Source organism: Lepisma saccharinum, chromosome 1 (genome assembly GCF_977018435.1).
Source record: "Lepisma saccharinum chromosome 1, izLepSacc3.1, whole genome shotgun sequence".
Taxonomy (NCBI): Eukaryota; Metazoa; Arthropoda; class Insecta; order Zygentoma; family Lepismatidae; genus Lepisma; species Lepisma saccharinum.
The window spans coordinates 120659207-120683590 of NC_139229.1; the positions used below are offsets into that span (position 1 = coordinate 120659207).

The window sequence follows — 24384 nt, forward strand, 5'->3', positions numbered from 1 at the left end:
TTGCACTGTAATGTGCCAAATTAACTTGTTTACTGTAAAATTATATTTGTTCTGTTCCATTTGAGTTGAAACATCCCCACTTCATATACTGTAAGCAAATTTTCTGGTTGGGGAAGTACTAGAGTACTGCAGCGAACCACTTTCGCTCGGTCAAACTCGATCGAGCGTGATATGCTTGAATATATAGAATTTCATTTCAATGTGACAATAATCGTAACAATATGTGTAAAATTAGTGCTGGTAGTTTCAGCCCATAATCGTCTATTCATTTTTCATATATTGCTACGTATTGGTAGGATAGTCTAAATTACATTTTAACATGGATATGATGATTATGTTCACTTTAGTTTTAGTTTTAATTTCACTACATCTTTCACTTCATGAAGCATATTTGAAGGTCCACTACCACAGACAAATTAATGTTGTACGTGAACTACTGGGCTTCAAGTGTATACTGATCGTTTGCCTGTTCAAGTGAAGAAGCGGTAAATTTCGTAAGCCAATGAGCGTCATCTGTGCAAACTATTAGATGATCGAGCAAAGAAGCCTCAAATGCAGCACTGTAACAAGTACACTCTTGGATTTAGGCTTTTTCCTTTTTTAATTCATAATTTCAATCCTGTCAAAGCATTTTGCTATGGAACCATCAAGATAGAATGTATAATATGGGAAAACGTAAAATCCAGTAAACAAATTTGTGGTTCCAGTGTACATGTTAATGCTTTGGAGAATGGAATATAATATGAATGTATTAGCTAAAAATGAGTCATAAATTGCTGCCCATGCTTGTACTTGTGTTTAAATGTTATGGCTCTAAATCACCTGAAACAAATTGTTAGGTACTGTATTTAATGCGTGTATAATGCGCAACTTGGTTTTTGATGGGGAAAAGTGACAAAAAAAAATTGTATAATGCGCAGTATAATCCAGGTTCACAAAATTGCTTTCTTAGTTGTAGGTCGTAAAGCTGTTGCTATGCCAATCAAGAGCTAGTGACATCATACTTATTCAATGAGTCACTTGTTGCTATGTTGACTAAGAGGAGAATATCCTTTTGTGTAAACAGTAAGTCACCAACCCAAGCCACCTCCCCCTCTCCCTCCACTGTGTTTATCATCCCAAATCTTGAACCACCTTATTTATTCTGTAATAGTAGAAAGGAGATCAAAATTACGTTATGGATTCCAAGTGCTCAGGAAGTTTTCTATTATTTCTCGCCCAACAATTAGAGCTGAAACACATCCCAAGTGATCGTCAAATTCTGCCAGAGTGGCACTGCTTTTCTTGGTGTCGCAGAACATTAAATAGCAAAGTGAAAAATCTTGGAAAATGGCCTTGAACTTTTATGCATGGTTTTGCTCATTTTCTCTTTACTGTTTCTAAAAAAATAACCTTCAAAATATATACTTTTCCATGACTGACGAAACATTTATAAGAGGATCCTCAAACTAGCAGTTAGGCATTAAGGCATTTACACACTCCATATATGTTATATTATTTGGCCAGTAATACATTTTAATTATTATTTTCTTTCTCCTTATCTTTTCTTTCATCCAAAGTACAAGAAAATCAGAATGTTTCTTCATTCTGTGATGAGCTTATTTCAACTGCATTGCACATTAGTGTTGCCATCTTGAATAGAATACTGTTGCCATATTCAGAAACTACAGAATTCAAGCTTTACAACGATATATAACATGATAGGGTTCCGTAAAAAAAAAATTCCGTGCATAATACGCACCACAGTTTTTGGGTGCAAAAATTTCGGAAAAAAAGTGTGCATTATACATGAGTAAATACGGTATTCTTTTTTTATTCATCCTTACTTTCTGAATGCCATAGTCTTTCATTTCTCTGCTAATTAGCATTTACACATAATACGGAGTTCTCTAATTTCTCTACACATTCATGTAAGCTCCATCCAGTCTAGTAGTAGACCTATAAACTTGTTGGCTGTGACCTCTTAATCCTTGCCTTCAGGGTTTGAAGAAAGCTTTCCGCAACATCCCTGGAGTGGACTTGGTTAATGTAGACAGGTTGAATTTACTGAAACTTGCACCTGGTGGCCATGTTGGACGTTTTACCATCTGGACTGAGTGTGCCTTTAAGAAGCTGGATGCTATTTATGGCACATGGAAGAAAGCATCTACTGAGAAGAAGGGATACAACCTGCCCCAACCCAAGATGAGTAACACTGATTTGTCTAGGCTGTTGAAAGCTGAAGAAATGCGTAAAGTGCTTCGCCCACCAAAGTAAGTAAAACACCTACAGAGAAATTATTTTTAATATATTCGTTGATTTAAGGACTGACCCTAGTGATAAAAATCGGGCATGTTAAAGTTAAATGTCATACAGGCACTGCAAGAAGCCTGAAATTTGCCCACTGTTTCAACTGTAATGTACATTATTTGAAAGTATGAACAGTATCTGTCCATGGTCTGGAGAGATAAATGTACAATGCATGCACATACAGATGAATTTTGGATGAATACATGTAAAACGTAGAAAGTATATTGTCTTGACTGGACCTTTGGCAGTTGTCAGGGCGAATCTTTTCAAATTATCCTCTCCATTCGAAAAAACAGTTTTGATATTCCCAAATATGAAAAATTACATCAGCTTAGAATTTCTTCTAGAGCATTGACGTGGATTTTTGTGTAGTTTGCTTTCACTGTTATCTAGGTATTCCCAATAGTTTCGCGATTACACAAGTCATTAAATTAAACTATTGATTGAATTTTCATATAGTTTGCTATCATGTGATTTTATTTTAGTCAAATAATCCATCTTTCCGCCTGCAATACTTACAGCAAGTTAGGTTCCATAGGCACGTAAGAAATATTGGAGTCCACCCTACCTTGAAAGTAAATTTCGAAATTGATAATTTTGAGCAAATGAGAGATGATGATTGAGCTAGTTGGTGTCCAGGCCTCTGATGATACTTGATGATGACATAGCTCTGATCTCGGATGTCTTTTTACATTGTTATAAACCCAACATATCTGCTAGCACTGAGCACATAATCAACTTGCATAACCTAATGTAGTAACTGAGGTGGTTTGTAGCAATTATCATTTTTTCCTTCTCCTTAATTGGAAAGTGCCAGTTCAGTGCTTGTCCAGATATTTCTGGGCTTTCCTTTTTGCTTTGTAGTTGAGAGAATTTAGTGTTGGAGTATTATTAAAGCACGCACTGGAACTCTCAGTAGTTGCTCCTTTATATTTGTGGTTATTTAGGTTGTGCCAGAAAGGGGAATATAAATAGAAATTTTAGGGTGTTCTTCATTGATGTCACAATACAAAGTTGCTCCGGACTACCACAATAAAGCCATTTTGGCTATCTTGTCTCCATGTATCTCCTATCGATATGAATTTCCTGTATGTAATTTCTTTCTTCACTTCTCTCTCATTTGTTCTCCGTAGCCGGCCCTCGTGGCAGAGTGGTTAGCACATTGCACTATGATGCCAGGGATTCCGGATTCAAATCCTGGCCTGGGCATGGATATTTGTGAGTGTCCATCAATTTCATCATATCATCACTTATCCCCATCTTCGCAAATTAGCCAGAACTCGCACAAGAAGCAAAGCAAAGCAAATCAATCAATCAATCCATAGCTCCAATTCCTAAGATGGGTTTTCATAGTTGCTCTGTTTAGATCTCCATATTGGTGAGAGGATTCAAAAGGGTGTTCTTGCTTTCATTATTCTATCTTCTGCATCCTCTTCTGACCCTCATGTGAAAACTAGGCTATGTACATACACACATTTTCAACTACTTGGATTTCTTGTCTCCAATTTAATGGAGTGACTGTGGTTCACCCAGTTTTAAACTATGCATATATACATACATACCCTATCTTGGCCTGTTATATACAAATGCCAATGTTCTTTTCTTTAGTTGTAGGCATGGATTAGTGGTGCTGGTGGTGAAAAACTCCCACCAACTCAGCTGGGTCTAAAGGCTCAAACCTTCTTCCATAGTTTTAAAAATAAAGGTTATAAAATTGACATCTAGTGGGATCATAATAGTTATTAGTGATTTCATTTTGTTGACCCAACCAAAAGAGCTTCTTGGAATCAGTCTGATCCAGTCTGGTGAAGAACCACTGTTAGTAGCTGTTTTAACAGGGAAAACCTAAGAATCATGAGCTGCTATCTTGTACATGTTTTCAAATCTCTTGGAAGTTTTATTCACTTCTCAAACACAGGTACAAACTTCTTCTGTACCTGGGTAAAATTTCTGTTGATACGGAAATGACATGTGAATTCGTTAAATATAATTTTTTTTTTAAATGAATTGGTGTTTACATGTGAATTGAGTGCATTCATGATTGATCACATAATTGGAATTGATTAAACAGTCCAGAGATATGATGAATTGCTCCTTTGGTCCGTGTTTTTGATTACATGTGATAACATGTCAACCAAATTCTGATCTCACAAAATTCATTTCAGTTCATACATATGAGATTTTATTGTAGCCTTCTAATCCCTCTCTTAATGTTAGTATTTATGAATCCTTGCAACATAAGTCAACAATTCATGATGGATGCAGTTTAAGTATTACCTACATGAAATTTAGTTTCGGTGTTGCACAATTGGATAGTTATTTCTGATTAATTTCGAAGGCTCACTGCCTTCATTCGCTAAGGGTACAGAATCTTCAGAGGAGATGGTAGTGTGATGGACTACTGTCACTTGGAATAGCTTCCAAAAATAGCCTTTGGTTTAGTGTTGCCATATCCTTTAAATGGTCACTATATTTTAGGAATGGGCCGATACCGATACAGATAACAGATATTCTACCGATCCGATATAAAATTAGAAATGCTACATGAAGAACCTGAAATATTCATTGATCTCCTTAATAAATATTTGTTTCGAGGTGACTGCAGTGCAAAAGAAGTTGAATATTTAGACAATTACTTTTTAAAAAGTAGGGCATCGAGATTATCCATAAAAATTGCAACAAAATGTCAGAATTTTGCACTAAATTATAAAATACTTATCGATATGTTGGATCGGTAAAATAATCAGTTATTTTAGCGATAAACAGATATGCCTATATTGGCCGATACCGATAGAGTACCGATTAATCTGTCCCATCCCTACTATATTTAGTAGAGTTAATGTTACAAAAATTGCAAGATTGCTCAGGATTGCATTTGTAGGATTTAACCAGTTGTATAAAATGAACTGGAGAACATTCTCATTATAATTATTATTATTATAATGTTTGAGTTGAAATATATAGGTAGCATATCCTTTCAACACACACATGAATGTTGATAAATACACATTCACAAACTCTTGTACTTTAGATACGGAATCACAAAATAAAACATAATGGCAAGCACAATAAGTAGGGGCATGCTTATTTCGTTTTTGACGAAAACACTAAATATTCTAATGTTAATTTTTAATGTTTCTGAAAGGTGTGAGGTACATTTTCCTACCCTGTTTTGACACGAAATAGTGCAAAATGAACTGCAAAATGCGAAATATACTCTTAAACACGAAATTTAGTATTTATTTACCAACGTGACACTTTCTGAAGTTTGAATATCCTGAGTTATTCAATTCACAGAAAATTGATTAATTCTGCTGTAAATATCTGAGAAGCTAGAATAGACCCTTTTATACAGGAATGAACCTAATATTCTGGTAACTACATAAATGTTCTATTAGAAGGGATATGCAATAAGTGCAGTTTTTAACAAATTTTGGATTAGGCTCAATTTTAAAACCAAAATGTAATTTTATATACCACTTTTGATCCGTTTCTTCATCGCAATTTTATTTTTTTTACCGCTTTTGAACCTGAAATTGACTCCTGTTTTTGTACCGAAATTTGTTTTTTTCTTTATTTACCAAAAATATGTGCCTGCCGGGTGCTGTAGCTGAGTGGTTAGCACATCGTGCTGCGATGCCAAGGGTCCCAGGTTCGAATCCTGCTCGGGCATGGTTGTTTGTGAATGTCCATTCATCAATTTCATCACTCATCCCCATCTTCACAGATTAGCCAAGCGGCACAAAATGCGAAGTAAAATAAAATAAATCAAAATTTAAAAAAATGTGCCTCTTCAACAATAAACTGATAAATGCAGCACATTACGTGGCGATTTTTGCCATTTCCATTGTTTGCTTCTGCTGCCATTGAACTTTCACTACAACTACCTTGCTGTTAACAATTTGGTAAGTACACCACATCCTTTGAATTTCTTTTGGCCTTGGAAAACTGAGTTCCAGCATTTGATAGCTAAGGATCTTGATTATGATGGTTTGGTGACCCTGTCAAATGACTTCACCTGATGTTTGGGTATGCTTGGAGCCAGTGTAGCATGCGTTTGGGAGATTCCATGAAGTACGCAGTTCCTTCTGTTATACTGTCCCTAGCTATCAATAGCCTTCTCCTTAGCTGTGAGCTTGTTATGGATGCTGTCCAAGTAAGCACGTAATTTAATTATTCCTTATGTTTTAGGATTTTCTAAAATTGTTTGATACCATACTTTGATACTGTTGTTGTGGACTTGAAAGGCTTCTGCTACCTTACTATCAAACTGGTTCACCATTGCTTGTTAGAAGCTATGTATCTTGTCCAAGCTGCTGCTGTTGATTTTCTCATTTTACCCCATGTCCAGTACAAAATGGCAACACTGATTTGCTGTTGTATAGTTCAGAAGGTGCTATGATATGAAGAAGTTCAAATCTGCTGCATCTTGCCTGACTTGCAAATTGTTGAATGGTTCCAGGGTCCCTTGAATCTATAGATATCGGGCTATATATATGTCAATCCCCAACAGTCACTGCCCTGACACCTATAACCAGAGAAATGTGGTGGTGAAAAACTCAAAACTCTGTTGCATTTAACTGCTACCACTATTACTTTTCATTCCCATAGTTTTGCCACAAATTATTCACAAGTAAATAAAAGTTCACGAAAGTGACATGTAATGGTTATTGCTGATTTCATTTGAGGACCAGACTTTTGTAAATGTTTTAAAATCTCTGAAATTGTATAAATTTCCCAAACACTCAAATAACTGCTTCTGGTATGGTAATGGCATATGAATTGGTTAAACATCAGATTGTTTCTAAAACAATTGGTACTTATATCTGAATTAGCTGCTTTCATGTTTGATCATGTAAATAATTGGAATTGATTACATACAGTTGAGATATGATGAATTGCTCCTTTGGTCCGTGTTTTTGATTACTTGTGATAACATATCAACCAAATTCTGATCTCTGAAAATTCTTTCCAGTGCATACATGATTTTATTGTAGCCTTAAAATCCATCTCTTCCTTTTAGTATTTGTAAATCCTTGCAATATATTTGGTTGGATATTTTCATAGCAGTCAACAAGTATTGTAAACATTGAAGCAAGTATCACATTTGTTGTTTTTACACAAAAAAAATCTTTGTGTTGAATCTGAATGTCAGCAGGACCAATTCAAAAGAATCAGAATTAGATCACAGTCCAATCTGACTAGGTGATTAGAGATGGATGACACAAGCCAGCTCTCAGATACAAGAATTAATGGCAGGGGGCTTTTGGTCTTGTCTACTGTCATTTGGTTGGTTTTAGTGTTGCCGTATCTTCTAATATGGAAATTGAAGTAGCATGTGAATATGTGCTATGTCAAAGTGGTTCTGAAGCAGCTGGTGAGTACATTTAACTAATCTGATGTTTCATTACATCAATAATAGTTAAAGAGGATTTATTATACAGCCAAAAGATATGATGAGTTGCCGTGTTTTTGATCACAAGTATTTTAAAATGAAACAAGTTGCATATTTGGTATTTCACTGTGAAAACGTTGTGTGTTAAGTGAGTCAGAATTCCATGCATCTGAAATTTCAAAATGCTGGTTGCAATTAGAATTAGATCACAGGATGACAGTTTTGAAATTGTGTTGAATGACAAATAATAATTGAAGCAAAAATATATATATAAGAAATATATTCATTTTAATAATGATATTACACGTAATAAAATGATACTTTTTATTTTACGGGGAGATCATGAGAGGGACTCGCTCTCTGTTCCTCTCTTCCTCCGTTTCATCAGCATTTCTCCCTTCTCTTTTGCTTCTCTACATCCCTTTCTCTCTCGTCTTTCTTTCCTTGTAAGAAGAGAGAAAGGCAGTGATCGAGTGGAGGGAGATGGGTTATTTTCCTCTCCCCCTCCATCCCTCAATAGGGGGTCCCCCTGAGAGAAGTAAATTTTGAGTAAGTTTTTCCAGCGTATTATAACTTATCAGATCTGACAGGATTCTAGATTTTTATTACCAAACTGACACTGGTTACCAGTGTATAATGATTTTTTTTTTATTTAATATTATTTCTAGCACATGCGTTCCTCATGGATTTTTCTCACACTTTGACTTGACTCTAGCTTTAACTTTTATTCATGAGAAATGTTGAAATTCACACAGCCTTTAAACACACTGTACGATACACATTTTATAATTTTAATTTAAAAAAACCGAGAGATGATGACAAGCTATTTGGTGTCCAGGCCTCTGATGATACTTGATGATAACATAGCTCTGATCACCGGTGACTTTTGACATTGTTAAACATGCTGATAGATTTTTCTTCATCTGATCAGTACTGGTCATTCATACAGTGCTGTTTATCTATGTTTTATTATACATTGGCAATAAGAATGAATGATGTGACAAATTCACATTCATACCTTACCCTGGAATCAAACCTAGCAGCTCTGCACCATAACATGTGATGACCAGTCTCCACAGAGGCTGACAACAATGCTATTCTAGTAAACTAACGTGAATATATACAGTCTTTGTCCCAATGAGATTCATGAATTTTATAATTATTTTAATCGTGTTCCATGCCTGTGCTACTTTTGAGGATTGGGTTTTCTGATAGGTAACCTGCGAATTATTCTTCAGTCTGAATGGTTAATATTTATGAGATTGTCACCTTGTGGAACTTTCATTCAGAAATGAGTTGGGAATACATTAACTACAGCATACTACTAAGTGTTTGTCTGGATTTATACAATTTTCCTATAACTCATCTGAATGGTCATGTAAAACATTTTGTAGTGGACCATTTTTTTTCTCGGCATGACAAAACTAAGTTAAATGCGACACTGTTTTAATTGTTTGTATTATTGTATTGTGTGTAAGGGTAGGGTGCATGCAGAATGCCCTGCATCATAAAATATCAAGGAAATTATAACAGTTCTACCCAGATAATTTATTTAAGTCAAAGTTCACGAAATTGGCATCTAATGGGTTCATAATGGTTATTAGTGATTTCATTTGGGGACCAGGCTTTTGTAAATGTTTTCAGATCTCTGAAATTGTAATAATTTGCCAAGCATGCAAATTGTAACTTCTTCTGTACCAGTTGATATGTAAAGGCATGTGAATTGCTTAAATATCAGCTTGTTTCTAAAACAATTGGTGCTTACATCTGAATTGACTATTTTCATGTTTGATCATGTAAATAATTGGAATTGATTAAATGTGATAACATATCAACCAAATTCTGATATCTCAAAATTAATTTCAGTACATACATATGTGATTTTATTATAGCCTTAAAATCCGTCTGTTACTTTTAGTATTTGTAAATCCTTGCAACATATTTGGTTTGATACTTTCATAGCAATCAACAAGTATTGTAAACATTGAAGCAAATAGCACATTTGTTGTTTTTACACCAAGAATCTCTTGTGTTAAATCTCAATGTTAGTCAAGACAATCTGACTAGGTGATCAGGGATGGATGATGCAAGCCAGCTCTCAGATACAAGAATTAATGGCAGGGTTTTTTGGTCTGGCCTACTGTCATTTGGAATAGCTTCCAAAAATATCCTGTGGTTGGTTTTAGTGTTGCCATATCTTCTAATATGGTAGCTGACGGAGGGAAAACCTAAGAATAAAGATTCATCTGTAAATTTTTCAAATTTCTGTGGAAATTGAAGTAGCATGTGAATATGTGCTATGTCAAAGTTGTTCTAAAGCTGCTGGTGAGTACATTTAACTAATCTCATGTTTCATTACATCAATAATAGTTCGAGGATTTATTATACAGCCAAAAGATATGATGAATTGCCGTGTTTTTGATTATATGTGATAACACATAAGCAAATTCTGATCTTACAAAATTCACATTAATTTAGTTAAATCTCGATTCTACGACCCTTTTCCCAGGAACCTTAAAAAATGTAGAAAAAAGTTTGGAAAGAAAATGAAGGAGATCGGCCGAAAAATGAGTTGTTTTTTGTTGGTTTTTTTTGTTGTTTTTTTCACTCATTCCCTTCACGAGTGCTCTACCGCTTGCAATTGGAACTGAACTAAAATAGACACCACCACACCATGCTTGAGTGATTTCCAAAGCACTTGACCTCTGCCCTCCTCCCCTCCCTCATGTGCACCAATGTTACCCTGCACCCGACAGCTGCTACCCAACATGCTGCTTCCTACACCATCTCACATTCCAGACATCTTTTTATCACAAGAAACATCTGTAATTTGGTGAGAATGTACAAGTTTCTCTAGCATGTAAAAACCAAAGTGCGCCTCTCATTTCACATCTGACAGGATTCTAGATTTTCTGGTTCATATTGACTTCCCACATAAATACATACCACAGTGCAACTTGCATGAAAGCTCGTGTGTAACATTCATACTGGCAGCTGAAATGTATGATGAGGGTATACAAAAACTTGTCTGGCTGTATAAAAATTGCCACAATGCCATTGATGCTTGTGTAGGAAAATAGCTAAAGGTATTGGTGTAAAGTGAAGGTTTTGTTGAACCAACTTTTGTTCTTTTTTTTTTATTATTACCAACTGGCACTACCTACCAGAAATGCCTCATATTTTCATTTTTACTTTTTTTTTAAAAAAAAAAATTGGAAATTATTTGTAGCACCTGCATAAAGTAAAAAAGTAAAGTGCTCCCCTGTGCTTAGCACCACACATGAAGGCATCACACTTTCTTGATCCGGTCATGAGTGGGTGTGATGTGATCAGCATTACTCATGGATTTTTCTTACACTCTGACTTGACCCCTAACTTAAACTTTTATTGTAGAGAAATGTTGAAATTCACACTGCCTTTAAACACAGTGTAGGGTACACATTTTATAATTAAAAGAAAACCAATGACATGATGACAAGCTATTTGGTGTCCAGGCCTCTGATGATACTTGATGATAACATAGCTCTGATCACCTGTGACTTTTGACATTGTTAAACATGCCTGTGCTACTTTTGAGGATTAGGTTATGATAGATATAATTCTCTGGCCTGAATGGTTAAAAGTTATGAGATTGTCACCTTGTGGAATTTTGATTCAGAACTGAGTATTGGGAATACATTACTATAACATGCTACCAACTGTCTGAATGTATACAATTTTTCTATAACTCGTCTGAATGGCCATGTGAAACATTTTGTAGTGAACCATTTTTTTTTTCTCTTGGCATGACAAAAAAAAATGCAACAATTTTATCTGTTTTCATTGTGTGGATGGGGTGTGGGCAGAATGCCTGTAGCATAAAATATCAAGAAAATTATGATAGTTCCACTCACGTGTTCACGAAATTGATATGTAGTGTGATAATAGGGATTTCATTTGGGGGCCAGTGTTGTGATGACCCAACCTTTTAGAGCCCACCAATTAGTGTATGAAAAACTCAATATGCTGACCAAGGCAGAAATTTATTTTATTATAAAACATAAACTAAACTTTACGTTTCAACCTTCTAGCAAGGTCTTCTTCAGACTCTGCACCAAGTACGCAAACATTACTCCCCTCCAGACTATTAGTAAGTTGTTCTGGAATATTCTAGTAGGTGGCTTTCCCTTGTCAACTGTACTTTCATCTGGAATGTGGTTGGACTCTTTATCTCACGCTCTTTTTCCTTCATTCTTCTTCCTTCTCTCCTTTCTCTCTTGTCCTTTCCACTCTTTCTAACACCTTCTTCCATTCTTTGTTTATCTTCAGTCCCCCATTCCTGTTCATCGTGTGTTCTTCACCTTTCTTCTCTATTTCCTTGGACTCCTTCAATTTTCTCACTAGTATTCTCTTCTCCCTTCCTATCTGCTTAACCTCATCCCACTCTATGCCATGTCCTGTTTCTCTCCTGTGTTTAAATATCGCATTTCTCTCTCTTAACTCGTACATCACCCCTATGTTGTTTAAACCTGTCTTTCAGCCTCTTTTTAGTTTCTACTATGTACACACTGACATTCTTTACATTTCACTTCGTAGATAAACCCTTCCTCTTCTCAGTTTTCCTTTTTCTTGTTTGCATTCTGCGCTATTCTTAAGATGTTTCTCCCTCCCTTCCTGTAAGTTTTAATGCCCGCTTTCCTAAACACTTTGCATATCTCTTCTGTGGTATTTCCCATACTCCTTATTCCAAACCACCACTTTTTCTTTCTCTTCCTCTTTTTCTTCTCTTCTAATTCTCCCCTGCCACTTTTCTTCCTTCTTGTACTTGGTGCAGTCTGAAGAAGACCTTGCTAGAAGGTTGAAACGTTACGTTTAGTTTTATAATAAAATAAATTTCTGCCTTGGTCAGCATATTGAGTTTTTCATATCATGGAAACAAGGCTTAATGCTGTTACAATTAGTGTAGTAGCTGACATAAGGGAGATGTGGGGGGGAACCTGAGAATGAACAGTTATCTTGTAAATTTTTTCAAATTTCTGTGGACATGGCATGTGAATGTGTTGTCAAAGAGGTTCTAAAGCTACTGATGAGTACATCTAAATTAACTAATCCAATGTTTCATTGCATCAATGATTCAAAAGAATTGATTATACAGCCAAAAGATATGAGTTGCCGTGTTTTTGATTACTAGTGATAAACACACAAGCAAATTCTGATCTTACAAAATTAACATTAATTAATTTTATTGTAGCCTTTAAATCCTTTCAACATATTTGGTTTGATATGCTTGTAGCAGTTTACAAGTATTGTAAAATATTGAAGCAAGTTGCTTTCTTTTTTTTTTCTTTTTTTCACTGTTGAAAACCAAGCGAGTAACTTACAGCAAGAGAAATTTCAAAATGCTGGATACAATCAGAATTAGATCTCAGGTTGAAATAGAGTTGAATGATAACATTTATATTTTTGCTTCAATTATTAATTTCATTTTAATAATGACACTACATGTAATAAAATTGTGCTTCTCAACTAGAAATATACAATATATGTAAAATTTTCCAATTTCTGTGGAAATTGAAGTAGCATGTGAATTGGTTCTATGTCTACTGATGAGTATATCTAAATTAACTAATCTCATGTTTCATTACGGCAATAATTCAAAAGAATTGATTATACGTCCAAGAGATATGATGAATTGTTCCACTGGTCCGTGTTTTTGATTACATGTGATAACACATCAACCAAATTCTGATCTCTCAAAAGTCATTTCAGTGCATACATGTGGGATTTTATTGTAGCCTTAAAATCCATCTCTTATTTGTAAACCCTTGCAACATTTTTGGTTGATAAGTCTACAAGTATTGTAATACATTGAAGCAAATGGCACATTTGTTGTCTTTACACCAAGAATCTTTTATGTTAATTTGAATGTAAGGCAAGACAATTTCAAAATGCTGCCTAGAATCAGAATTAGATCAGTCCGATCTTACTAGGTGATCTGGGATGGATGATGCAAGCCAGTTCTCAGATATGAAAATTACATGGAAGAAAGTGAATGAGGCATGGCAGGAGTTTGAGGTCCGGACTACAGTCATTTGTAAGCTTCCGGAAATAGCCTGTGATTGAGTTTAGTGTTGTCGTATCTTCTAATTTGGTAGCTGACATAAGGGGGGAAATAAAGAGTTTGTATTTTGTGAAAATTGAAGTAGCATGTGAATGGGTTCTATGTCAAAGTGGTACTAAAGCTACTAATGGGTACATCTAAATTAACTACTCATATTTCATTACATCGATTATTCAAAAGAATTGATTATACAGCCAAAGGATATGATGATTTGCCGTGTTTTTGATTACATGTGATAACACACAAGCAAATTCTGATCTTACAAAATTAACATTAAATTAATTCATTTTGGTACACATGTATTTGATTTTATTGTAGCCTTTAAATCCATCTTTCTTGCTGTTATTGTTTGTGATTCTTTCTTTCACTGTGAAAACCTTTTGTGTCTGAATTCCAGGCAAGACAAAACTCAAAATTTAGAGTCTGATCACAATGTAGGGTATGTTGATGGGGATGAGTGACTAATAATTGAATCAATACACAGGGTGTCCAAAAGAAAGAACTCCAGTGTTTCAAACATGAATGCTACGTTTGTTACAGTATGTAATAGTGTTTTGAGCGTAACCGTGGAGCTAAAACAAGTCGGTTATACTTCACATATTCCTCATAAGATAGCAGTGTTACATAGCTGTGCAGGATACGCTGCTCAAAGAAGCCGCTCAACCAATTCGGATGGCAATTAATAGCCAGAGCAGATCCCATCCCATTCCTTGGCCACCGTGAAGTTCCAATTTAATGCCAATGAATATTTTCTTGTGAGGATACAATGAGGACATTATGTGCCGAGGAAATATCCAGTCACTTGACCACTTCCAAAAAATAACTACAACTATAGATATTCCTGTAGATATGCTTACCTGAGTCGATTGAAGTGGGGTGTCAGGTTGATGTCTGTAGGGTTGTAAATGGTGCACACATTGTATTACACTAAATATAATGAAACTTTGAACATTGTACTTCCATATAATAATTACATACACGTACAATTCGGAATGTAATAAAATTATTTAAGTTCATAGTTCGTTATTTTTTGGACACCCTATGTGTATAATGATATACATATTCCTCTTATGTACTAAAGCTCTTGTCCCTCTGAGAAACTAGGCATTGCCTGCCATCATAGAATTAGTCCCTTGCTCTGGGAATCGAACCAGTCTTGTCACAACAATCATCACTTCAAGAGCAGAGTGTAGGCAGGTTGATCAAGTACTTCCCAACAAAACTGCCCTGACCCTGGGAACTAACATGGTCAAGCATTATCTTGGAGGAGTGTGTCCCGGTATGTGGGTCTGTCGATCAGAGGAAATTCCAGTATCAGAGGAACGATGATTTGCTCAAATCAGTAAATCAGTGTGCGAATTTCTCGTCAGGGATCCGATTGGTCATTTGGCCAGGTTGCACGTTGTTCTTCAATGTGTTCCATCCGGCCTGAAAGCTGCTACTCCCAAGTTTTCGCTGTCGGCCAATATGCATGTGTCATAAACAGTCCTCATCAGACTGTAAAAGTCTACTGTTCAAACACTATTTGCACAGAGGAAGCATATTGGACCCTGCTGTTTTGGTTACTACAAATGTACGATGTATATTTACTGAATGTATTAATGAATTGATGAATTTAAAATAATTTGTAGCACATGCATTACTTTGACTTGACCCTAGCTTCAACTTTTGAAATTTACACCGCCTGAAATTGCAATATGGGAGAGAAAAGAAGTGAGAGATGATGACAAGCTATTTGGTGTCCAGGCCTCTGATGATACTTGATGATAACATAGCTCTGATCTGTCCTTTTTTCTTACATGATGATTACATATTTGCTAAACACACATGTGCATGTCTTTAGTATGATTAGAACATAATACAGTCCCGTGCAAATTAATCGGACCAAGATATTTTTATGCATGATAGTCTCAAACTTGACTATAGTTTCATGATGATGAATCTATGACAAATCGTGTAATACAAATTATATAACAGAAAGAACAACATATTAGCTATTAAGAATTATTACGAATACGTAAATTATTGCGGAGGAGCTTCGTCAAACTGGAGCACATAGTTTTCTGAATCATTGTTCAACAACGTTAACCAATTCTGTAACATTTCAAGAAACTACTGGCCAGTTTGGTTCTGGAAAAAAGAAAGGGCCATACAATTTTTGGCGAGACAAAGCACAAAAAACGTTAACCTTTGGAGAATCTCGCTCATGTTGCACAATGGCATATGGGTTTTCCAGTCCCCAAATTCTAGTTGTGCCTATTCACCTTCCCACTTGTATGAAATTAGTGTATTCACAAAATCACCATCTTTTTGTCGCAATGCACAGCAAAAATGAAAATTGCCTGCCTTCACTCATGCCTGGCCTATCATCTCCTTTCTTGGCACACAAGCACCCAGTGTTAACAAATTTTCGATAGCAATTGACGATTGCCTTTCTGGTACGTAGTAGGTTCTTTCTCATACTTGGTACTAAATTTCAGTTTGACATCTGTAGCACTTCTTGATTTCTCAAATTGTAGCACAAGTTGAGAAAGTGCCATGATGAATCTGGCACTGGCACTCTCTAGCCAGAACTACTAGAAACACCTGCAATACAGAAAGAAATTTCAACTTTACTCTTTAAAATAATCTTTGTTACTCGATAGTGCTAACATTTTGTCTACATTAAACTTGTCAAAGTGGGTCCGGAGTTTATGTACACACTGTGCAGTTAACTGTGTTGCATATTTTTGAGAGGATTAGTTTTCCCTTGGCATTGGCTATAAAGGATTCCAAAAATATCATGCCATACTTTGCCTAAGAGCACTGGGTTATGACTAGACAGGATTTATGTGCAAAATATAAATTAACACGAACAGTTGATGAAAACAAATCTACCATTATCACACAGAACAGAAAGAAAAAGTAAAACTGCTTCACAAATAATTCACAGTATTTTCACTGAAAATGTTAGCACTACATGTTGCAATATTTGACCAAGGTAGTTCTAGATGTGTGCAGTTACTCCTATATTAATATTTACTGGGTAGTGTGTTAGTTGAGAAACATCTGTAATATGTGACAACATGAGTGAATTTCATGTTCGAATTATTAGACGTGTGTGCTTTATTTTGGTTGGAAAATTAATTAAATAAGTATTCTCACCTCCTTCAAAGAAACATTGCAAAGGACACTGATGACATAGTGATAGCATTCTCGCCATGTTATGAAGGTGTGTTGGGTTCGATGTAACTGTACAAAAAAAAACTTTCCCATGTATGACAGCAGTGTCACAGTGAGGATGCCGGAAGGGAACAATGATTGGACATCTATTCCTCCAATTGGACAGTCTGTTACATCAAATATCATGAAAATGACATGAGCATTGATATTATGTCATCCTACATGTAAAATGCATATTGAGATGTAACTTTCATTGTCAGTCACAAAAAAAAATATTACATTCATATTTCTTGTAGCTGTTACTTTGTCCATTTTCATGCATTGAAACTCAAAGGGCACTTTTCCTTCAGTCATATTTGAGCAACCAAAAGATATTCCTAAAATGACATGGTTTCAGCAGTGTCCTGTCATCAACATTCCCCTCCCATAGGGTATGATTGACTCAGCAACTTGATTTCATCTATGTTATGGTTGGTTGCTAGGGTTTTATTGAGGACAAATTACTTCACAGTTGGTTGCTAGGGTTTTATTGAGGTGACCAATTACTTCACAATTTAAAAAACCTGTTTTGCTGAAAGTATCAATCATTACATTCTCAAAAATATGCATTTAGGGCATACAAGGGTCGTTCAAGGTTGACCGGGACTTTTATTTCTGCAGAGGAATTAGGTAGCAGAAGAAACACCAAACTATGTCAGTTTTTCAAAGTGCGCGCCGAGGCACCGTTGCCATCGTTCTGGCAGCTCCCGAATTCCTTTGGCGTAGAAAGAACTTGGTTGGTGTCGTAGCCACTGGAGGACATTGCTCCACAGTGCTTCGTCTGTCGTGAATTTCTTCCCACTCCATGCTGCATCTTTTGGTCTCTGGGGTTGAATTGTGCAACCATGTTTCATCACACGTGACGATGGATTGCAACAATTCATCACCTTCTGCTCGAAACTGATTCAGAAGCTGTTCACAGACCGTCCTGCGTGTCCACTTCTGATCGAATGTCAGCTGGCAGGGTTCCCACCTTGCACAGATTTTGCGGAAGCGTAAGTGGTCGTGAATGATTGTCTCAACACTCCCAACACTGATATTCACCTTGGCAGCAATATCCCGCACTGTTACTCGCCAGTTCTCAAGAATCATTTGCTCAACACGTGCGATATTCACTGGTGTGACTGCAGTCGGGCAAATGTGTCCATGCGCTTCATTTGTCACCAGCTCCCGTCCTTCGCGAAACTGCTCACACCATTCGTACACTCTTGTCCGCGACATCGTTTGTTCACAATACTGTGCTTGCAATCGTCTGAAAATTTCAGCTGGTTTCACTTTCTCCTTCACGAGAAATTTGATTACACACCCCTGTTCCACAGCCACAGACACACTGCTTGCCGCCATGTTCGCTGCAACTGCTGCGCATGCGCGAAATACGTCATGCCAGGCGCTAGTTACTCTCGAAGGAATACATTATGTCACCCGCACGTTTCATCATGATCCGGCAATTCATCGATTTTTTACATACGAAAATCCCGGTCAACCTTGAACGACCCTTGTAAATTGCCAAAATATGAAACTTAAGCATGGTTTCACCTACTTTAATTTTTGTCAAAATGCTTAAGGAAACAAATTATTTTTGAAATACGCCTTTCCAATAAAAACATGGATTTGCATATAAATCTCCAGCCCAGGTATAACACACATGTGGTAGTCTTATTAAAAGAGTTATTAAATCTGAACAGTATGTTAATTTCATGTTATTTTCAGAAAAACTGTGGAGAGAAGAGTTAAGAAGCTGAATCCACTGAAAAACTCTATAGCTATGTTGAAGTTGAATCCTTATGCTGCTATTCTGAAGAGGAGAGCTGTCCGGATTACCCAGAGATCAAAACTGAGGGAGAGCTTACTGGCCAAGAAGAGAGGAGTAAGTTTATTTTTTTCTCCCACTTCTGGATTGTAAGGATTCCATTTACTGAAATGAGATTGTTAGAACCCAGAAGTGTCCCTGACTACTTTCCAATGAAGGTTATTACTTCTACGTTAAAGAATATACAATCTTATTAATAAAAACATTTTGAATAGTGATGATAAGAGTTGATATTTGCTTCTCATTCATGGATCCATTTATCCACCCATCTGTTGGTAATTTCTCCCAGTTTCCGTGAACAATGTGGATACCAGAAGTGAATAGGATAATTGGACATGATTCCCTCTCCTCCCAGTTAAACAGTCCTTTGTCTTACTTGTATACCCTCAACAAAGAAACATTTTTTTAAACTTAAACTTTTACCTTCTGTATTAAATGTAAAGTACATATTTGGGTATTAATAGAACCCTCACAACATATTCTATTCTTATCTCCTCCTCCTTCTATGCCTACAATTTTAGTGTTAGTTGCTGTCAGTTCGCTTTCATATATATGTGGGTCATTGAAGCTAAACTGGGACTTTCAATCTCTTTCAAAATTTATATAAAATATATTACGTGTGGTACAAGTGTCTGGTTTTACGAAGTGCTAATCTTGTGAAGGTCTGAAACCCTAATTACTTATTATTAGGGATGGGCCGATATGAAATTTTGGCCAATACCGATATAAAATTTATCGATCCTTGAAGAACCTGAAAGGTTCATTGACCTCCTTAATAAATGTGTATTTCGAGGTGACTGCAGTGAAAGAGAAGTTGCATATTTAGACATTTACTTTTTAGAAAGTTAGAAAGTAGGGCATGGAGATTATCCATAAAAATTATAACAAAATGGCAAAATTTTGCACTAAATTATCAGATATTTATCGATATATCGGATCGGTAAAATAATAGGTAATTTTATCGATACACCGATATGCCTATATCAGTCCCATACCTACTTATTATTGACTTATTTTCTCCACCTATGAGCATTGCCAAAAGCCTCCATAATGTTGCCTCGTACATAAAGCTAGATGAATTGCCCACAATGGGATTTGCACACATTGGAGAATGTTGATGGCAAAATGTGCATTTAGAGTGTCTACCAGTCTAAAAATCCTGGAAAAGTCGTCGAAATGTCTGGAAAATGTACTGTATTTCTGGAAAAATCAACATTTTTGTTGTAGTACGTTAAAAAGTAGTTATTTTGATATACTCTCTATTACTGGTAGTTATTTTCCTGTAGTTTACGGTTATTACAAGCATAAGAAAACAGTTTTTCTTTGTGACGTTTCAGGAGAACACACGCTCCTTTCATCAGACATTTATTTTCATTTTGACTAAAAATACAGTTATAACAATGGTTAGTAATTTTTTAAACAAAAATAATCCATTATATAATGGATGTTGTCAATGTTACATTGTTGTAATATAGCAACTTAACTGTGAAAAGAAGCAGTCTGTTTTTTTTTTGTTTTTTTATGAATCCCAAATATCATCAGGTAATTCAAATTCATCATTGTTTTCACAAAGTTTCTTGATGTTTTCTGTTACATTAAATTTAAAGATGGTGGCTTACTCCATTTGTGAAAAAGAAAACTCCATACTGGATCTATGTTACCATTTTCATTATTTAATTTCTTCCAGTGTTAATCTGTTGAAAAGAAATTTGTGTGCATTCCATTCCACAAGGGATTCTCACATAAAATTGCAAAAATTTTTAGAAGTTTTAATTTCAAAATTGTTTTTAAATCACCAAGAAGTTTGGAATGTACATTTAATGAATTCAAAATGAGAAACTCTCTACCAGATGTGGAAACCACAGGAATATGTAATATAAGTTGTTCATGTTCAAAGGATTATGTGGGACAAACTGCAAGGAAAATGGCAATAAGATGGCACAAACACGACTTGGACATTATAAATCTAAACCCAAGAACAGGTTTGTCAACTCATATCATCGAAGAGAAGCATTTGATTAAAAAGAGAAGGGTTTTAAAAAAAAATAACGGGAAACACAGAGTTGAATGTCTGGGAAGCTTCGTTCATTGCAGAAGAACACAGGAATAAATTAAATAATGAAAATGGTAACATAGATCCAGTATGGAGTTTTCTTTTTCACAAATGGAGTAAGCCACCATCGTTAAATTTAAGGTAACAGAAAACATCAAGAAACTTTGTGAAAACAATGATGAATTTGAATTACCTGATGATATTTGGGATTCATAGAAAAACAAAAAAGACAGACTGCTTCTTTTCACAGTTAAGTTGCTATATTACAACAATGTAACATTGACAACATCCATTATATAATGGATTCTTTTTGTTTAAAAAATTACTAACCATTGTTATAACTGTATCTTTAGTCAAAATGAAAATAAATGTCTGATGAAAGGAGCGTGTATTCTCCTGAAACATCACAAAGAAAAACTGTTTTCTTATGCTTGTAATAACCGTAAACTACAGGAAAATAATTCTACAATGCAAGCAATGCGTACATACATGAAGGCCCATATTTTAAACTATTTTCATGTAGAAATCTACTACAGTAAGTGGTTATTGGAATTTCCCTCTTTTTTGGGGTGTAATTTTTGGGTTGCTAAAATTTTACTATAAATTCATGTTATCTATGCTAGAATTGATTTTTATAAATAGAAATCTTTGTTTACCATTACTCAATCTGTGGGAAGTATTGCCCCCTGATGCCCCTGTTCAAGAGTAAGTTTCTGTTCTGTTTCCTATTTTGTTATTATTTTTAAGTGGTATTCTGGTGTTAAGCTAAAATATAGTGACCTCGTTACACACATGTTTAAATACATGAATTGCCATAATGTCTTTAGTCTGGAAAAACCTCGAGAAGGCAGGGAATTTTGTGGCATTGATTTGCAGGAGCAGTAATTTCTCACCACTTACCTGTTTACATAAATAAGATTGGTGTTAATATGTTTCACCTGGTAGAGCTTTTTATGTTCATACAAATTTGTTTGATACATATGTTCTAGAGTATTTCAGTTATAACAAGGTGAAAACAACACTATTTTTACAATGCAAATACACTTAACTGTGACTGAATTTTATTTTCTATATATATCTTTTCAGTTATAAATAAAAATTGTGCACTGATTATTCTTCCAACTTCTTTTTTTTCACCTTACTGAGTTCTCATTGGATTTGCAACACATTTTAGTATTCCCGAAATTCAGTTTCCTCTATTCTGAACATATCACGTTATACTGACAAATGTCAACAAATACTGTAACCCAGTTCCAGGGATCGTAGTGAAAGCAGCACTGCCCCCACGATGGTAATTTGAATTGTGAATAGCAAAGCTTCTGGCAAAATTTGATTCAACACCACTAAAGTTATTCTGTCATTTTGAGGCAGTTGAAAATGTGATGTGCATTCACTGTGCTCTCCATGTTCTGTTGAATATACCTTGTGCACTAATTTCTAAATCTAAAAACGTGTGGGCCCCAAAAGTAACAACCTGATCATCTCTGAGAGATGTGCAGTGCACTTTATATGCCAAACAAAATTACGCAGTGTGTGACACAAAAGTAATTGTACTTTGATGTGTTAACAATGTGTAAATGATGATGATTCAAAGTTAACATGAAACTATTATGTTAGTGTAAGATAAGCCATGCTTTAATTGAAGGAATATTCATGAAAAATGGCACGAAACAACTTTCATATTAATCTTTTTGCCAATTAATTGCATTTTTGTGCGTTTCTAGTTTAAAATTACTCATTGTTTATATTTTATAGATACTGACAGAGGAGCAAAAGAAGATCCTGAAGCAGCCCAAAGGAAAGAAGTCCTCTGACCCGACCAAGCATGAAAAGTTTTTACTGAAGCGCCTTGAAACAAGCATGACTAAGCCAATGATTACCGGCCCGTCCTTCGAGGGAAAAAGAGTGGTGAAGCGCAGAGTAAAGAAAGCTAAGCCAGAGGGGGAAGCTGCAAAGAAGCCAGCCCAATCTTCTCCTAAGAAACCAGCTGCTACTTCTCCAAAGAAGTAAGATAGGAGAAGGAAAGATTTGATCATTGTAAAACTTGGAAATAAAAAAATGTATTGATGGAAATGGAATTCCGTATATTCTTCCAGTTCTGATTACCATATTTACGCGTGTATAATACACAGTATAATCCAGGTTCAAGAAATGGCTTTCTTAGTTGTAGGTCGTAAAGCTGTTGCTATGCCTATCAAAAGTGAATGACATCCTACCTACTCAATGAGTCTCCTGTTGCTATGTGGACCAAGAGGAGAATAATATCCTCTTGTGTAAACAATAAGTCACCAACTCATGCCTCCTCACCCCTCTCCCTCCCACTATGATTATCATCCCAAAGCTTTCACTCTTTAACCACCTTATTTATTCTGTAATAGTAGAAAGCAAGATCAAAATTACGTTATGGATTTGCAGTGGTCGGGAAGTTATTTTCTACTATTTCTCGCCCACCAAATACCGGTGATACGTATACCATGTGATGGAAGGTGCATGCTTGAATTCTGCCAGAATGGCACTGATTTTCTTGGTGATGCAGAACATTACATTACGAAGTGAAAATTCGTGGGAAATGGCTTTTAAATTTTTATACATTTATTTGCTCATTTACCCACTTCTAAAAAAAATAATTCAAAATGTATATATTTTCCATGACTAACTTAACATTTATGAGAGGCACATTCAGGACACCCTCAGACTACAGTGTGATCGAAAAGTCCCCGAACCCAAACTTCAAAAAAATTTTTCGCGGGTCGTTATGATGATGTAATAATTTCTGTGGAAGCTGGTTTGCGAGGATCTTGGCTGTACACGGCACACGAGATGGCGCTGGGGAGTGGCGCTAGCAGTCGTGGCGAGGAAATGAACTATGAGCAGTGCTGGTAACAAAATAATCATGCCAGTTGCAAGGATGAGTTTGTCGGTGGAGGAGCGTGTGTTTTTGTTAGAGGAGTATTTGAAAACTACATCATACAGTGCTGCGAACGAGAAATTTGAGAGGCGTTCTGTGAGTAAATCAACTCTTCATGCATTAATCAAAGAGATTTCGTGAACATGGTAGTGAGCACGATAAGCTGCGTAGTGGGCACCCTTAACTGTGACGAATGATGTTTTGGAAGATGTCGCCGCACGAATACAACAATCACCGCAGAAAGGACTGCGGCGGTTATCACAACAGGTGGGCGTATCATATTGCTCAGTACACAAGGCAACAAAACAGTTAAAATTACTGCCATACCACGTGGAAGTGGTTCAGGAATTACAACCAGGTGACAATGGTGATCGAATTAAGTACGGTCGGTGGTTTCAACAATTCACTCGCAACAATATTGCTGTCCTTGATAAGGTATACTTCACGGACGAGGCCTGGTTCCATTTGTCAGGTCATGTTAATGCACAGAACATTCGCTACTGGTCCACAGAAAATCCACAAATCTTACAAGAGGTCCCCCTCCACTTGCAGAAAATTGGTGTCTGGTGTGCCGTGTCCAGATCACGAATTATTGGACTGATTTTTTTTTAAAACCGAATGAACTCTA

At 35.9% G+C, this 24384-nt stretch overlaps 1 protein-coding gene and 3 non-coding genes across 4 annotated transcripts in view; all 4 read left to right on the forward strand.

The window, feature by feature from the left end:
• Positions 1 to 22926, forward strand: part of RpL4 (ribosomal protein L4) — a 45547-nt gene extending 22621 nt beyond the window's left edge. The window contains exons 6-8 of the mRNA XM_083138019.1: positions 1981 to 2252; positions 18696 to 18852; positions 22604 to 22926. Coding sequence (XP_082994145.1) covers positions 1981 to 2252; positions 18696 to 18852; positions 22604 to 22858 — 684 coding nt within the window. The 3' untranslated portion in view covers positions 22859 to 22926. The remainder of the gene's footprint in view (positions 1 to 1980; positions 2253 to 18695; positions 18853 to 22603) is intronic.
• On the forward strand, positions 4365 to 4438 carry LOC145979715 (small nucleolar RNA SNORD18). Its single transcript, XR_014440804.1, has one exon. It is a non-coding gene; the product is annotated as a small nucleolar RNA SNORD18 (small nucleolar RNA).
• LOC145979708 (small nucleolar RNA SNORD18) lies at positions 7175 to 7248 on the forward strand. Its single transcript, XR_014440803.1, has one exon. It is a non-coding gene; the product is annotated as a small nucleolar RNA SNORD18 (small nucleolar RNA).
• Positions 13343 to 13416, forward strand: LOC145979721 (small nucleolar RNA SNORD18). The gene has a single exon (XR_014440805.1). It is a non-coding gene; the product is annotated as a small nucleolar RNA SNORD18 (small nucleolar RNA).
• Positions 22927 to 24384: the final 1458 nt, after the last annotated feature.